This window comes from Nerophis ophidion, unplaced genomic scaffold, assembly GCF_033978795.1.
Source record: "Nerophis ophidion isolate RoL-2023_Sa unplaced genomic scaffold, RoL_Noph_v1.0 HiC_scaffold_219, whole genome shotgun sequence".
Lineage (NCBI taxonomy): Eukaryota > Metazoa > Chordata > Actinopteri > Syngnathiformes > Syngnathidae > Nerophis > Nerophis ophidion.
This window is the reverse complement of record NW_026907141.1, coordinates 27,983-45,000: the sequence shown is the minus strand read 5'-3', so window position 1 is coordinate 45,000 and position 17,018 is coordinate 27,983. Positions and strand designations below refer to the sequence as shown.

General features: G+C 40.5%; 1 protein-coding gene across 3 annotated transcripts in view; it reads left to right on the top strand.

Annotated features, from left to right (window-relative positions):
- The window catches only part of LOC133547870 (eyes absent homolog 4-like), a 55,275-nt gene that overhangs the window by 29,650 nt on the left and 8,607 nt on the right, over nt 1-17,018 (top strand). For all 3 annotated transcript variants that reach the window (XM_061893346.1, XM_061893347.1, XM_061893345.1), the window contains 10 exons: nt 141-207; nt 292-431; nt 502-645; nt 723-808; nt 6,252-6,426; nt 9,370-9,506; nt 9,612-9,695; nt 16,364-16,453; nt 16,562-16,620; nt 16,770-16,930. In XM_061893346.1, the coding sequence (XP_061749330.1) occupies nt 141-207; nt 292-431; nt 502-645; nt 723-808; nt 6,252-6,426; nt 9,370-9,506; nt 9,612-9,695; nt 16,364-16,453; nt 16,562-16,620; nt 16,770-16,930 (1,143 nt within the window). The remainder of the gene's footprint in view (nt 1-140; nt 208-291; nt 432-501; nt 646-722; nt 809-6,251; nt 6,427-9,369; nt 9,507-9,611; nt 9,696-16,363; nt 16,454-16,561; nt 16,621-16,769; nt 16,931-17,018) is intronic.

The window sequence follows — 17,018 nt, the reverse complement described above, 5'->3', positions numbered from 1 at the left end:
TATTATTGTCAAATGTTTTCTGATACCTTGGAGATTTGATACATCTTAAGGTTTGTATGCATGCATGACTAAGGAAGTGATTTCATTTTGGCCACAGTAGAATAATTTGTGTTATTACTTTGCGTATTATTCATCTCCAGTCATCACCAGCAGTGGATACAGTCCTCGCTCGGCACACCAGTACTCTCCTCCTCTTTACCCCTCCAAGTAAGTAAGCCTCTTTGTAGAAACTTGTAGCACTTTTTTTTTTCATCATCATCATTATCACCACGGTTGTTTGATAATTGGCAGGCATTACTCTCACATCCTCTCCACGCCGCCTGCTCCATCCATGCCGACGTACGCGGGCCAGCCGCAGTTCAGCAGTATGCAGCAGTCTGCGGTGTACACCTACTCGCAAACAGGACAGGCCTATGGACTGTCTGGCTATGGTAAGGCAGCACAGACAGCAGCATTAACGAGTGACATAGTTCAAATGTTTGGTACTATCTTCAACCACAGACCTGGGCGTCATGCTGCCAGGCATTAAGACAGAAAGCGGCCTGGCCCAGAGTCAGTCTCCTCTCCAGACAGGTCTGAGTTACAGTCCCGGCTTCACCACACCTCAGCCGGGACAGACGGCCTATTCCCCCTACCAGATGCCAGGTCTGGATCTCAAATGTTAAAAAAAAAAAACGGTCGGACAAGGCTTTTCAATGTCTTTTTTTTTGTTCCCCTTCTAGGTTCAAGTTTCACCCCCTCCTCAGGAGGCCTTTACGCCACCAACAACTCTGTGTCCAGTCCAGCCAACTACACTGCAGCTCAGCAGGTACGCATTATAGACTGCAAAATTTATTTAAGAAAATGCTCATAAGGCTATTTTAAAAGTGAAAGTGCACATTTTGGAGAAAAATAACCACGTGTTGCAAAACACAAATGTTCACTGCAATATGCTTAGCCACTGGTGTCCAAACCTTTTCCAGCGAGGGTCGCTTACAGAAACATTGAAGAATGCCACTTTGATACATGTTCGACATTACAAATACAAAAAGCAATATCATGTACAGTATATATGCTAAACTATCTGAACAAAACATTCACAATTTAGCTTTGTGTTACAAGTAACAAAGCAAATTACTATACCTAATCTAACCCCCTTGAGAATTTGATTTAATTCGTTATTATTATTGTTATTATTATTATTCAATCAATCAGTCAAATTTCATTTACATACCCATTAATCACAAGTGTCTCAAAGGGCTGCACAAACTCACAACAGCAAACTATCCATAACAATTTTTATGGATTTTAGCACACTCAAAAACATTCCATCATGATGGAAACCATCAAAGACCATATAGAGTAAGACGCACAGGTCGTCAGACATTTTTGTTTTTGGAGGGCACGTTTTGTGAGAGAATTGGGACTAGTTGTATTTCTTTTCTTTTTTGTGTGTAATTTTCTTATCCAAGACGTGTTTTATTTGCCTTTTAGAATGTGTCAGGGGCCTATTAAAAACAAGATGGCCCCAAGCTGCACTTTGGACACCCTGGTACTAAGCTTGCTGAACAAAACATTCACATTTTGTGTGGCAGGTGACAAAGCAAATTAGGGCGGTATCTAATATTATAGATCAATGGTCCCCAAACTACGGCCAGCGGGCCAGATTAGGCCCGCCGGCATCTAATATACAGCGGGTTAAAAAATATATGTATATTTTTATTTTTTATTTTTAGTTATTATTTTTCAAATCTGTCCTTTCTAATCCATTTTCCACTGTTTGTTACGTTCGGTGTCTCCTAGATGCTCAAGCAAATGATATTGTCTAAGAGTGCATTTTCTCAAAGATAACGTGACATCATCACGCTATGTATATATATATATATATATATATATATATATATATATATATATAATATAAGATTTCATGGGATTTAGCGATTAGGAGTGACAGATTGTTTGGTAAACGTATAGCATGTTCTATATGTTATAGTTATTTGAATGACTCTTACCATAATATGTTATGTTAACATACCAGGCACCTTCTCAGTTGGTCATTTATGTGTCATATAACATACACTTATTCAGCCTGTTGTTCACTATTCTTTATTTATTTTAAATTGCCTTTCAAATGTCTATTTTTGGTGTTGGGTTTTATCAAATAAATGTCCCCCAAAAATGTGACTTATACTCCAGTGCAACTTGTATATGTTTTCCCTTCTTTATTATGCATTTTCGGCAGGTGCGACTTTTACTCCAGAGCGACTTATACTCCGAAAAATACGGTGTGTGTGTGTGTATGTATATGTATGTATGTATATATATATATATATATATATATATATACACATACATATATATGTACATATATATACATATATATGTGTATATATATATATACATATATATGTACATATATGTGTATGTATATATATATATATATATATATATATATATATATATATATATATATATGTGTATATATATATATATATATATATATATATATATATATATATATATACTGTACATACACAGCCCGGCCCCCGGACAAATTTTTTTTAACCCAATGCGGCCCCCGAGTCAAAAAGTTTGGGGACTCCTGGTATAGATCATTATCAATAAATTCATTAAAATGTTCTCAATATGCTGGGCAACTGAAAAAGTGGTGCGGTCTAAAATGTCCCCTCAAGCCACACTTTGGACTCAAGCAATAATATGTATGCTTTTCCAGGATGCTGATTTCCAATTAAAAAAAGAACAACTAGGGAATAAAAATTATCAGTTCCAGGGTCAAACAGTTCACATTAGAACATTGTTAACAATTCCACAGAAAAATGTAGATATGTTTTGCACTGTGGGCTTGTGGACATCACGCATAATTGAGTTTTTGAGGACCTGTTGAGCCGCCCCCCAAATTCTTCGATTTTACTCTCCCCACTGCTGCTTCAACTTTGAAAAGGTATCTTGAGCCTAAATATGAACTTTCCCATGGAACTTTTCTTGGCAGTCGTCAGCGTGGGGAGCAGATGTTAATACGCGCGCTCCAATGCACGTCACTGACCGAGCTAAAGCTTTGTTTTTTCTCTCTGCAATAGCAGTTAAGACAAAGAAAAAAATGATTTTACAGACACAGAAATCTAATTACACTGGAACTTTGCGAGAGAGGGTATTTTGCCCGTGTCTGTTTGATGCATTGTATTTTGCTTGTAAAAACCCTTCGAATTGGGACTTTAATGTGGCATGCTCTCGTTTAGAGATCTATGTGGCCGACTCATAAAAGCGACCTCGCTCTCTTCGCTGGGACTGTAAAAGCCAGCCAAATTTAATTCGAACAGTTTTGGAGGAAGCGAGGGAAGACAGTTGGAGTCCATCCAGAAAACATCCGACATTTCTATAGCGCTTGTCCTCATAAGGGCTACGGTAAGATGGAGCCTATCTCAGCTGACTTTGGGAGAAAGGGCCGCTGCACCCTGCTGCCTGGCACATATCATCCTGAGAACCAGTGTCCTCTGTGGACACCACAGAATAATTTAACCAAATGTCCACTCAGAGTACACTTGGATTGTGGATAGCTGGATGAGTAACGATGCTCACTCTCTGAACAAGAGGGCCAGGGTTCAAATCCCAGTCATGGTGAATGGTAACATGTAGCACTATTATTGTAATCCATCCATCCATTTTCTACCGCTTGTCCCTTTTGGGGTTGCTGGAGCTTATCTTAGCTGCATTCGGGCGGAAGGCGGGTACACTCTGGACAAGTCGCCCCCTCATCGCAGGGCCAACACAGATAGACAGACAACATTCACACTCACATTCACACACTAGGGACAATTTAATGTTGCCAAACAACTTATTATTATTGTAATATTATATGTATTTTAATTAGGGATGGGCGATTTCACATTGGAATGGATACGGTAACAATTCATGGTACCAGGGAATCAATATACTCAATAGTATCAGTTTTTGATCATTTTGTGTGTTCATGTGTAAATAAATGTTAACTTGTTTAATAATATTTTTTTATTTAACATTTAACAGTGAGATGATAAGGATAACTCTGCTTTCCAGTTATCTTCATGTATTACATTTCAGGCTCATTTACAAGTGTTAGAGTAGACTGCCTAGTCAAGGAATAGTCTTTACCTTTAAACTACTCTTGTGTTGCACATTACAAAATGTTTAAACTGTAAGTATTGTATTTATTACACACAAGCTGTTTGTTGTAACGTGCATCTTAGTTTTCATTTACCAATTTGGAGGTGTTGAAAGCGCCATGTAAAATCGCTAATGCTTAAAATCGGTAGCATGTCTATGGCAAATCCATAAATTAGCATCAAGCTTGTGCATTTTGAAAAATGAAGTCTTTCTGTACGTTTAAGTGTTTTACTGGCTTTGTTGACATGGAAAATTGCAACATTATTTAGAGGAAGTCAGACTTAGGTCGCTCTGAGTGCTTTTTAAGTGCTTGTTGGCTGGCCAAGTGTTTGAGCCGGAACGTGACGTCATGTGTAACAAAGGTATCGATATTTGGCCCCACTTGATTTTAGGTAAATCGATACCCGGTTATACGGACAAAATTTAGTATCAATCCCCAATTATATTTAGGTTATTTCTTAACTATATTTGCCTGTTCTGCTAAAATAAATTCTGGCTTTTTGACAAATGTAGCTAAGGACTCTTGACTTAGAGCCCGATTTACTAAAATACGTGCAAACTTGATATCACATGTGATCTACCAAATGCGTGCAAAGTGGATTGCATCTGTTAACTGAGCAGAATAAGGCGTGCAATCCATTTTGCGTCTCTCTCATTAATATTCAAAATATGTCTTCATTAATATGCAAAATATACGCTGACCATAAATATGCCCACAATACTGGGAGGAGGAGATGCAATTATAATATTTTAACACACGCAACATGATTTATCAACTCTCACCACCACTTTGCAAGCACTAATTTGCGTTTTATTCAGCACGTGTCAGAAGGACGTGCAAACTGACAGTTCCACAATTGAACAGACAGCGGTGGACAGACAACACTCCCGTTATTTGTGTGTCAGCATTTTGGATGGTCATAAAAAAAAATATTAGATATATCGTCTGTTCAGAAACATAAATTTCTAATTTTATAGTTGCTAGAGGACTTAAAGCAGCGCCAAGTAACGTTTCAACCTTCGTAAAATATTTGTATTACTTTTGGGATGATACAGACTTACAACAAGTTGAATGACACCTCTGTCATGGCCTGAGGGGTCTGTATGGCTTCCCTGATACTTAGCACATTTAAGGTGGGTGCCAGGAACACACAAAAAACTACAAATGTGCTGACTTGTTTTACAGCGTACGTCACTTCACCCTATCCCATTCGTTACAAAGACAGAAGTCGATGCTAATGCTTATGTGCAATTACTGCTATCATGGCAGAAGCTGCAAAAAAAAACAAAAAAACTAAAAGTTTTGTCTGAGAAGACCAAAGAAGGGAGCCGATGCTTCCTAGGTTCTGTTCCTTTCTGGACTAGTAAGTAATTGTTGATGCGCAAATCAAAATGATAATGCTAATGTTAGCTATTGGAAACTTGCCTGGTAGCAATAAATAGCCACCAGCTTGATAGTAGGCAGTTCCACACTGACACAACCAGCCACGCAGCGCAACAAACTCAAAAGTACTGTAAGAAGAAAAAACAATGCAATGACTGCAAACCACAAACATAAAGATGAGTAAAATATGTAAGTTCCTACTCTGGAAGGATCAGTCACACTGAATCATCGTTGTATTATCATGTCAGTCTGACACTATATGCGCCGGTTTTCTTGAGAAATGTAGGTGCAACCAAAACTGAAAGTTCTTAAGTGGGCTTCGAGGCGCTGATAAAAACAAATTAAATTGATTCGTTTTGGCGTCCTTTAGTATTTATTTAATAAAGTTTGTTTTTTTCCACGTATATTTATTATTAAAATATTTCTTATATGAAAAAAAGGTATTTTTGCCTTTTGAGCAGAAAAATGTGCAGCCTCCCTTCCACGCACTTTCAGCTGTAAAATGTCGATGCACATCACAGCTGCTTGTAAAATGCCCATAAAAAGTGGTAAACGTCTCTCTCTTGCATGTTTGAAAACATAAACGTGCAGTAAATGGGTCTCTCTGTGGTGATGTCCTGTATAGTACACGCAAAATCCTCACTTAAATAAGGTGGTCTGCGCCACGTTTTCATTGCACATGCAGTCTTAGTAAATCACCCCCCCCCCTCTCCTTCTCTCTTAACAGGAGTATCCCTCATACACAACCTTTGGCCAAAACCAGTACGCCCAGTATTATTCCGCCTCCACATACGGGACGTACATGACCTCCGGCAGTGTGGACGGGACCATCTCGACCGCAGCCTACCAGCTTCAAGACTCCGCCCCTGCTATGACAGGCCAGGCTGCAGAACTCCATCCAGGTTAGTTGGTGGTTCTGTGCGCTCATTTCCTACTATAGTAGTAATTTTATTACTATAGTAATATTACTATAGTATTAATGTTACTACTATAGTAATATTACTACTATAGTAGTAATATTACTATAGTAGTAATATCTCAGGGCATTCATTCGATCGCAACTGGACTGTGTGGTTTGTCTTAGAAGACGTTTGGTCTCTCCTCAGACTAGATAGGATAAGATAGGGGATAGTTCTTTATTGTCATTGCACAAGTACAACGAAACTTTGTTTTCATCACGAACTTGTTCAAGATTAGACAAACAAACAGTGTACAGGGTTACAGAACAAAAACGCTGATGGGTCGCCATAAGGCACCCCGTAAAAGATGGGAATAAGGTAAACGCTGGGGAAGGATGAGTAAAAAAAATACAATACAGACTGGGCTCCTAAGGGGGCCTAGTTCGGAGTGGGAAAAAAACCTCCATAGCAAAGCACATATACATATTACAACATACATCTCGAGATATCTAGCAACAGAGGGAAGGTAGTTCAAGGTCATGGTGGTAGGCCGCAGCTCTCAGGCGCTGACCATCCATTCATCACCCCTACGGGATTTGCGTCAAGGGCGTTGGGTTGGGGGGGGCGTATATATTTTTTTGTGGATGTGTGTGTGTGTGTGTGTATACGTAAGCCCGTAGTGTGTCTCTGTTCTGCAGCCTTGATGTATTGTGCCGTCTCGTCCAAAGTCAACAACAACAGGTGTGTGTCCATGAGAGACAAGAAGGGAGTTTGTTGTGTCTTCACTGCGCTGTTCTTCGGGAGAGTCTCGAAGCCAGGGAAACAATCCAAGTTAGAATGATTTTGTATGCAAATGAAAATAAAATTTGCTTTTCACTCTAAATTGTCTATGACTGGTCCTCAAAACCTGCGGGGTAGACATTCCGATGTAATCAGCAGTTTTTCCTGCATCCTCCAATCATTTGTGGCAGCTTTGGGGTACTTTGAAGACTGCCAGCAACTTCCAATTTGTCGACTAGATCTGATCAAGCAAAGTCTACGAGCTTGAACTGATGAAACCTACTTGGATGAGAGGTGAAACGCCTTCTAAGACAAACCAAACAGTCCACTTGTGATTGATTGAGTGCCCTGAGATTGCAAAGATATAGATGAATGAGAATATCAATAGATATATGGTAGTAATTCTTTGGCCTGTCATGTCTAACATCATTGTTAAGTCCCTGTCTTTGCTGTGCCCGCCTTTTGTCCATCCAGTACAAGTGCAGACTTGCTTTTTCCCCCCAACTTATCTGTAGTTTATCTTGGCTGTAGTTGCGGAACAGTGATTATAAGTGCTTATCTTTGCACTCTCACTCGCTCTCATGTCTTCCCTCGGACATGGAGTCTCTTTTCCTGAACTCGCTGTCTTCTTTGTGTCTGAACCGCCCCACCCCCAACCCCTAATTCGGATTGAGACATAACAATATGAGGTCTGGATCCAGTTAGTCACGGGAAGCATATAGCATTAATTAGCCCATGTGCAAGAAGTACATGATTAGACAATGCATCATTAGGATACTCGGCCAGAGATTAACACCATACTGGCCCTGGAGTTCAGTTCAAAACCTGAGAGATAAACATTTTTGCTACATTGCTCCTGTTGTATCAAGGAACTTGGACCACTGTAAACACATTGGCAGACCCTTGCATTAAAATTTTTAACCTTGCGAGCAAACATCGTTTTTTTTTTCAAAAAGGTGTTGTTGTTGACAATCAGCACCTCCAAGTCCGAGTCCATGGTTCTCGCCCGGAATAGGGTGGAGTGCCATCCGCGAGTTGGGGAGGAGACCCTGCCCCAAGCGGAGGAGTTCAAGTACCTAGGAGTCTTGTGCACGAGTGGGGGAAGAGTGAATCGTGAGATCGACAGGCGGATCGGTGCGGCGTCTTCAGTAATGCGGACGTTGTACCGATCCATTGTGGTGAAGAAGGAGCTGAGCCGGAAGGCAAAGCTTTCAATTTACCGGTCGATCTACGTTCCCATTGTCACCTATGGTCATGAGCGATGGGTTTCCTCCGGCGGGTGGCGGGGCTCTCCCTTAGAGATAGGGTGAGAAGCTCTGCCATCCGCGAGGAGATCAAAGTAAAGCTGCTGCTCCTTCACATCGAGAGGAGCCAGATGAGGTGGTTCGGGCATCTGGTCAGGATGCCACCCGAGCGCCTCCCTAGGGAGGTGTTTAGGGCACGTCTAACCGGTAGGAGGCCACGGGGAAGACCCAGGACACGTTGGGAAGACTATGTCTCCCGGCTGGCCTGGGAACGGTTCGGGATCCCCCGGGAAGAGCTGGACGAAGTGGCTGGGGAGAGGGAAGTCTGGGCTTCCCTGCTCAGGCTGCTTCCCCCGCGACCCGACCTCGGATAAGTGGAAGAAGATGGATGGATGGATGGATGGATGTTGTTGTAGCATATTTATCTTTTGGGTCGTTCAACTGGTGGGTTGTGAGTTCAGTTCAAAAAAGTTTTGAGGGACTCACATTTTTACAGCCGATTCTTAAAACCACGAGTGCTTAAAAACAGCAGGGCAGTCGTGTAAAATAAATGTCTACAGAGGAGGACACAGACTGGTTCTCCAGGATATACAAAATATGACTAATAGTGAAAGGAGAAGTCCCCGGTCCTTAGCTTTCTGGAATTGTGGGCCCCAAAACAATTTAGATGAATATCCCTGCCACCTCCAAAGACATGCACCTGGGGATAGGTTGATTGGCAACACTAAATGGTCCTTAGTGTGTGAATGTTGTCTGTCTATCTGTGTTGGCCCTGTGATGAGGTGGCGACTTTTCCAGGGTGTACCCCGCCTTCCACCCGAATGCATCTGAGATAGGCTCCAGTGACTCACCGCGATCCCGAACGGGACAAGCGGTAGAAAATGGATGGGTCCCCACTCAACTCACTTGTTTCCTACTTTAGGGGACTTCACTGCGGTGCAGAGGCCCTCCACGCCCATCAAGGACCTCGACGACCGAGCCTGCCGGAGTGGCGGGTCCAAATCGCGAGGCCGGAGTCGCAAGAACAACCCCTCCCCTCCCCCCGATAGTGACCTGGAGGTAACACGCCATGAATAAAACCGAGTAAAAGCACTTAGCAGTGCTTTATATGGTCGCCATTTCCTTTTATGGAGAGGACCACTGATGTCTTTTATGTCTTTGCAGAGGGTTTTTGTGTGGGATCTGGATGAGACCATCATTGTCTTCCATTCTTTGCTCACAGGCTCTTATGCACAGAAATATGGCAAGGTGAGTCATTATGTTAATCATACTTTGTTCTTCCATCCATCCATTTTCTACCGCTTGTCCCTTTTGGGGTCGCGGGGGGTGCTGGAGTCGCCACCTCATACTTTGTCATCACGTCAAAAACAACAAGCAATACAAACAAGACTAGCTTCTAAGACGTTTTAGGGGTTTTGCTGCACTACATGAAAATGCCAGCTCTTACCTTTGAAAAAAATGCAATTCATGCAAAATATCCAGTAGATCTTCGCTTGGTCACATGATTTGTTTTCTCTGCTCTAAATCATCAATAATTAGATTTTTTTTTTATGGTAACCTGGATAAAAAGTAGTTTAAAAATGAATCCCGTATTTCCTTGAATTGTAGCTGGGGCGCTTATTAATTTAAAACCTATTCTTACTCCTGCGCTTACCAATGGCATGCGGTAAAAGTAAGCATGCGCTAATTATTTTAAAACTTCTTCTCACTCCGGCACTTACCAAAGGTATGCAGTAAAAATTTGAGTGTGATGTAAGCTTGGACCTTAAATCTTACTGAATAGCTCTTAATCTTCTTCCCTTTATGCAATTTCATATTACCGGTATTGAAATCAGCCTCCTCCATTTTGAAAATGATGACAAGGGAAGTGTCACTCGTGACGACACGAGTTTGACCCGGCAGTAATTCAAGGCAGGCGCATACTATATGCCCTGCGGCAATTCAAGGAAATACGGCATATGAGTCCAGCAGAGGGCACTGTCTCACATGGCAATGCACTCGGCATTTTCCAGCAAATCGAAGCTTTGACCAGACAGAATAGTATAGGCTTGGGGTGTCACACATATGGCCCGCGGGCCGAATGAGGCCCACAGATGAGTTTTGTCTGGCTCGCGGCCCTCGAGATAAGTTTAAAAATACGCCGATTTTTTTGAATGAAAGAAACTGCTGTTGTATATGTGTCCACTGGATGTCACAATGGAAATTCTGTCAGGCAAGCACACGGTTCATACCAGGGCCAATCAAAAGGTACAAAGTAAGTGTTGCTGCGGCTCTTCTCCCTCGACCCAAACCAAACGTAAAACGGCAGGTTTTAAACACATTATTTGGCAACCTCATTGGCCCAGAATATCTCTGTCCAAAATGAGAAAAGTCAACACAGAATGAAACTCAACCCTCTTGTTCTACCTCCGTTTCTTGTGGTTTGTTGAGTTAGCACAGAATTAATACGTGGACACGACAACTGAGGTTTTTGATACCTAGAAAAGTTTCCATCTATTTATCGTCTTTTACGGCCAATCCCAGATAGGCTGTGACTTGAGGTTCAATCATGGCTTTGTAAATACACTGAGACGTGTTCTTTGTTGTGTTTTTAAAGCTCCACCATTTTTTTTCCGTCAGAAATTTCAAACAAACTCGTAGTGTTTTGTCAAGGGGATTATTTGTGATTTGTGCTTGTTCTATTTCTGGCCAAAGAAAACAAGCTGAAGTTGTCTTTATTTTTAAGTTATCTTGCGCGACCCCAAAAAATAGGGACAACGGTAGAAAATGGATGCCATGAGTTTACCAGTTCGGCCCACTTGGGAATATATGTTCCTCTATGTGGCCCCCGAGCTAAGATGAGTTTGACACCACTGGTATAGGCTTTATTCAGGGAAATTATGTGGTTGCAGTGCAGATAAAGTGTTCCCGCCTTTAACGCTGGGGTTATCGTCCAAAAATTACCCGCTTGAAGTGAAATCCGTGTAGTAGAAGTAGATTTATTTTTTCCCCTGTTTTTTTATGTTTTTGTTTTTTTTCCATTTAATGTGAATGTTTTTCTTTACAGGTTGTTTTTTTAATTTATTATGTTTTTTTCGTTTACAACACTGTACAGTATATGTTTTTCAATTCGTATTTATGTTGTAAGGCTGTAAACCCCTAACCACCCATTTTATAAAATTTTCTCAGATGGGCATTATTACAATTTTCTCACATCTCTCATCTAAAAACTCTCAAAGTTAAAACTTTCGTGGATTTAAAAAAATAAGTACAGTACTCTACTGTATTAAAGAATGAAACCAAAGATCAAAACCTGTTTTTTATGGCTGTAGGATTTTTTTTACCCATAAGTAAGCACAGGTTTTATCATAAAGGCCCCACATAACCAAAGTCACATGACCTTTTTGAGCCTCAAATCCTGCGCTTTTTTATTAAGGTGTTTGTTTCCAAAATAAGCCCGTCTTATTCTCATTAAAGACTGGTTCAGGATTATATCCCCCTTCCTCAATGATGGCTTTAAATTTGCCTTTGTCGATGCAGAGCGTTTTGTCACCATTTTAGTAATAATAATAATGGATTAGATTTTATATCGCGCTTTTCTATTATTAGATACTCAAAGCGCTCACAAAGAAGTGGGAACCCATCATTCATTCACACCTGGTGGTGGTAAGCTACATTCGTAGCCACAGCTGCCCTGGGTTGGACTGACGGAAGCAAGGCTGCCAGTTTGCGCCTACGGCCCCTCCGACCGCCACCTATCATTCATTCATCATTCATTCACCAGTTTGAGCGGCACCGGGGGCAAGGGTGAATTGTCCTGCCCAAGGACACAACGGCAGCGATTTGGATGTCAAGAGGCGGGGAGCAAACATGCAACCCTCGGTTTTCTGGCACGGCCGCTCTACCCACTACGCCATGCCGTCCCTTTGAGACTGACGGCAAACACACAACAATAAAGAGTCAAACTATTCGCATTAAACACTTTTAAAAATTAGGCAAGTTGAATGTAGTCTGTACTATACAGGACACATGGCATTAAGAAGATTGAGTAACAATTCTCTACAGTCCCTTAGTGCAGTGGTTCTCAAATGGGGGTACGTGTACCCCTGGGGGTACTTGAAGGTATGCCAAGGGGTACATGAGATTTTTTTTAAATATTCTAAAAATAGCAACAATTCAAAAATCCTTTATAAATATATTTATTGAATAATCCATCCATCCATCCATTTTCTACCGCTTATTCCCTTTCGGGGTCGCGGGGGGCGCTGGCGCCTATCTCAGCTACAATCGGGCGGAAGGCAGGGTACACCCTGGACAAGTCGCCACCTCATCGCAGGGCCAACACAGATAGACAGACAACATTCACACTCACATTCACACACTAGGGCCAATTTAGTGTTGCCAATCAACCTATCCCCAGGTGCATGTCTTTGAATGTATTGAATAATACTTCAACAAAATCTGTAAGTTCATAAACTGTGAAAAAAATACAACAAAGCAATATTCAGTGTTGACAACTAGATTTTTTGTGGACATGTTTCATAAATATTGATGTTAATGATTTCTTTTTTTGTGAAGAAATGTTTAGAATTAAGTTCATGAATCCAGATGGATCTCTATTACAATCCCCAAAGAGGGCACTTTAAGTTGATGATTACTTCTATGTGTAGAAATATTTATTTATAAATGAATCACTTGTTTATTTTTCAACAAGTTTTTAGTTATTTTTATATCTTTTTTTCCAAATAGTTCAAGAAATACCACTACCAATGAGAAATATTTTTGCACTAATATACATTTTAATAAATCAGAAACTGATGACATAGTGCTGTATTTACTTCTTTATCTCTTTTTTTCAACCAAAAATGCTTTGCTCTGATTAGGGGGTACTCAAATTAAAAACATGTTCACAGGGGGTATGTCACAGAAAAAAGGTTGAGTACCAATGCCCTAGTGAATCAGGACGCAGAACACAATGCTGAATACCAAAAGGACAATGAGACAAGTTGAGTCTTGGCTACAGACTTATAAACAAACAGAACCGTCACATGATGTCATCACTACAACATCCTCATGATAAAAGTTAACTTATCGTGTCCCGCTGAGCGCTGGCCAACAATTTGCACGAAACCGCATGGATATATTTGCCTTAAAATAAAAGCGTTATGTCCCCCCACCCACCGTATGAGATATAGTGGCAGCTGTATCTGTTCACACCTCTCCCAAAATAGTGTTTACACTGTTGGCATAGCAACCGCAGGACCCTGAGTAGCCTCTCTCACACTGACCACAGCGATGAATTGGCTCAGAATATTGTTTGGCATTTTATGAGGATAAATACAGAAGATCCTAATTCTCTCTATTTCACGCACGCACGCGCACATACACACACACACACACACACACATATATATATATATATATATATATGATATATATATATATATACATATATATATATATATATATATATACATATATATATACATACATACATACATACATATATATATATATATATACATATATGTATATATATATATATATACATATATATATACATATATATATACATATATATATATAATCATATATATATATACATATATATATGATCTCTGTTCATAATCCTAAAAAGTGTGCAGACTCTTTCAGTAATTATATAAGACAGCTGAGAGATATCACATTCTCAAAATGCTGATTAAAACATCACGTCATAGAAATTCTGAAATACTCTGGAAATGTTACCCCTAGTGGTTGTGTCGGGTAATAAAAGCATCCGACAAAATTGCATAAAACACGCATTAGAAGAAAAGTGAAGGGAATTATATTTATATAACGCTTTTCTCTAGTGACTCAAAGCGCTTTACATAGTGAAACCCAATATCTAAGTTACATTTAAACCAGTGTGGGTGGCACTGGGTGCAGGTGGGTAAAGTGTCTTGCCCAAGGACACAACGGCAGTGACTAGGATGACTGAAGCGGGAATCGAACCTGCAACCCTCAAGTTGCTGACACGGCCACTCTACCAACCGAGCTATGCTGCCAATAATGAGTGTGGAATGTTCCGGTGTGGTGGGACTACCTGATCCATAGACACTAATCCTGGCAGGTTTTATGATATCAACAGTTTGACCCGAGAACAGATTATTAATAGATCAATTCAAAGTAAAAAAAAGAAAAAAAGTGGTTAATTGTAGAATCGGATCATTATTTGCAAGGAAAAAATCTACAGCTCAAAAGTCGCCACTGTTTTATAGGCAGAACACACACTGCGATCTGTGGGGGGCCCATTTTGTGTGAAGAAGCTCATATAAAATGTCAATTAATGAATGACATAGTATAACATTTTACCGCCAACATGTTGTCATATTCTAACTAGTAATTCATTACATCATAGCCCTTGTTTTGCAGACAGAGGTCCTGGGTTCCAATCCTGCTAGTAGTTTAGGAAGGTTTATAAATGTTTGGTAAAGGCCAAAAGATTGGACACACCTTCTCCTCATTCAGTGTGTTTTCTTTATTTTCATGACTATTTACATAGTAGATTGTTATTGAAGGCATCAAAACTATGAATGAACACACGTGGAGTTATGTACTTAACAAAAAAGTTAAATAACTGAAAACATGTTTTCTATTCTAGTTTCTTCAAAATAGCCACCTTTTGCTCTGATTACTGCTTTGCACACTCTTGACATTCTCTCAATGAGCTTCAAGCACACCTGTGAAGTAAAAACCATTTCAGGTGACTACCTCTTGAAGCTCATCGAGAGAATACAAAGAGTGTGCAAAAAACTAATCAGAGCAAAGGGTGGCTATTTTGAAGAAACTAGAATATAAAACATGTTTTCAGTTATTTCACCTATTTTTTGTTAAGTACATAACTCCACATGTGTTTATTCATAGTTTTGATGCGCACAAAGAATCTACAATGTAAATAGTCATGAAAATAAAGAAAACACATTGAATTAGAAGGTGTGTCCAAACTTTTGGCCTGTACTGTATATAATTGTGTCATTTTGCATGAACAAAAATGATTGAACTTCCATTGAATTTGCACAAAACATGCATCAAATTAAATTCATGTTTGATTTAAAAAAGTATAAACATTGTGCCACACAAATTTAAAAAAATATATTTTGTAATTGGGATGAATAAAATTGACTACCATTATGAGATATCCACCATAGCATGCTTTTTCTTTGGCTTTGTGGTTTATCGTATGTAATGACTTACTTTTATACATATAAGACAAGTTGACAATGTTGAAATGTAACGTGCAGGTTTCACGACTGCAACAGTCTGACCCTGTTTATTTTTATCCCCATAATCTCCTAAAGAAACAATTAAAAAAAAATGAGAATTCGCATTCATGGAGCAGGTTAACAGATTGGAAACTACAATATCAAAACCATTTAAAAGCTCCTGCGGATCAAATGTCCGCATTGTGCTCCTTTGTGCATAATCACACACAAATAAAACAAGACCTAAAGGAATGTTTCTGACGCACACAACATGTCAGTGTGGGGACTCAAGGGGGTTGAGACATGTTGTAAAACTTACAACTTTTATGTCACTTTCTCACTTGGGAATGCCCACTACTCCTGTGCGCGCGTATGCGCGTGTGTGTGTGTGTGTTTGTGTGTATATCTCTCACCCACTTTCACTCTGCAGTATTTAGGCTGCCTTCTATTCTGGTGCAGCGACAGCGTCAGCGAATGGCTCAGCAAGCTGTCGACCCTCGCTGACCTATCGTACATGATGGTTTTTGCAGCTGAGCCTGAACACACACACACACACACACACACACACACACACACACAGAGGCCAAAAGGAGTGTTGATGGGAGAGAACAAGTGCAAGCCCTGTCAGCATGTGCGGTGATGAGTGTCTCTCTAAACCCTCTTTTGATGGTGGTGGTCTTTGTGCTCGCCCAGGACCCCCCCATGGCCGTCACGCTGGGTCTGAGGATGGAGGAGATGATCTTCAACTTGGCCGACTCGCACTTATTCTTTAACGATTTGGAGGTGAAGTACACGTTTTAGCGGCCTTCTTTTCCAAAGTCTCTGCTGCTATCTTGTGGAGCAATGCGGTGCTACAGCGCTGTGGTTCATGACGTCATTGTATGTTCACAGGAGTGTGATCAGGTACATATTGATGACGTATCATCAGACGACAACGGCCAGGACTTAAGGTGACAACTAACTACAATTTAATTTAAAAGAATATATTTTATTGCTATTATCATGTTTTGTTTTGTAAACAGCACCGAATCAGTTCAATATTTGTTGTTGTTGTTGAGCAGAGCTTGCAAATAAAACATGTCATTGTTTTGATCGACAGTACTTACAGTTTTGCAACTGATGGCTTCCATGCAGCTGCGACAAGCGCCAACCTGTGCCTCGCTACTGGCGTCCGCGGCGGCGTGGACTGGATGAGGAAGCTGGCCTTCCGCTACAGACGGGTCAAAGAGTTGTATAGCACGTACAAAAACAATGTAGGGGGTAAGCCAATCGGACAGAGGGAGGGTTCAGCTTTTAGTGCACACTCACTGACCGCAACATCAGAAACACCTGCACGCCAACATCAGAC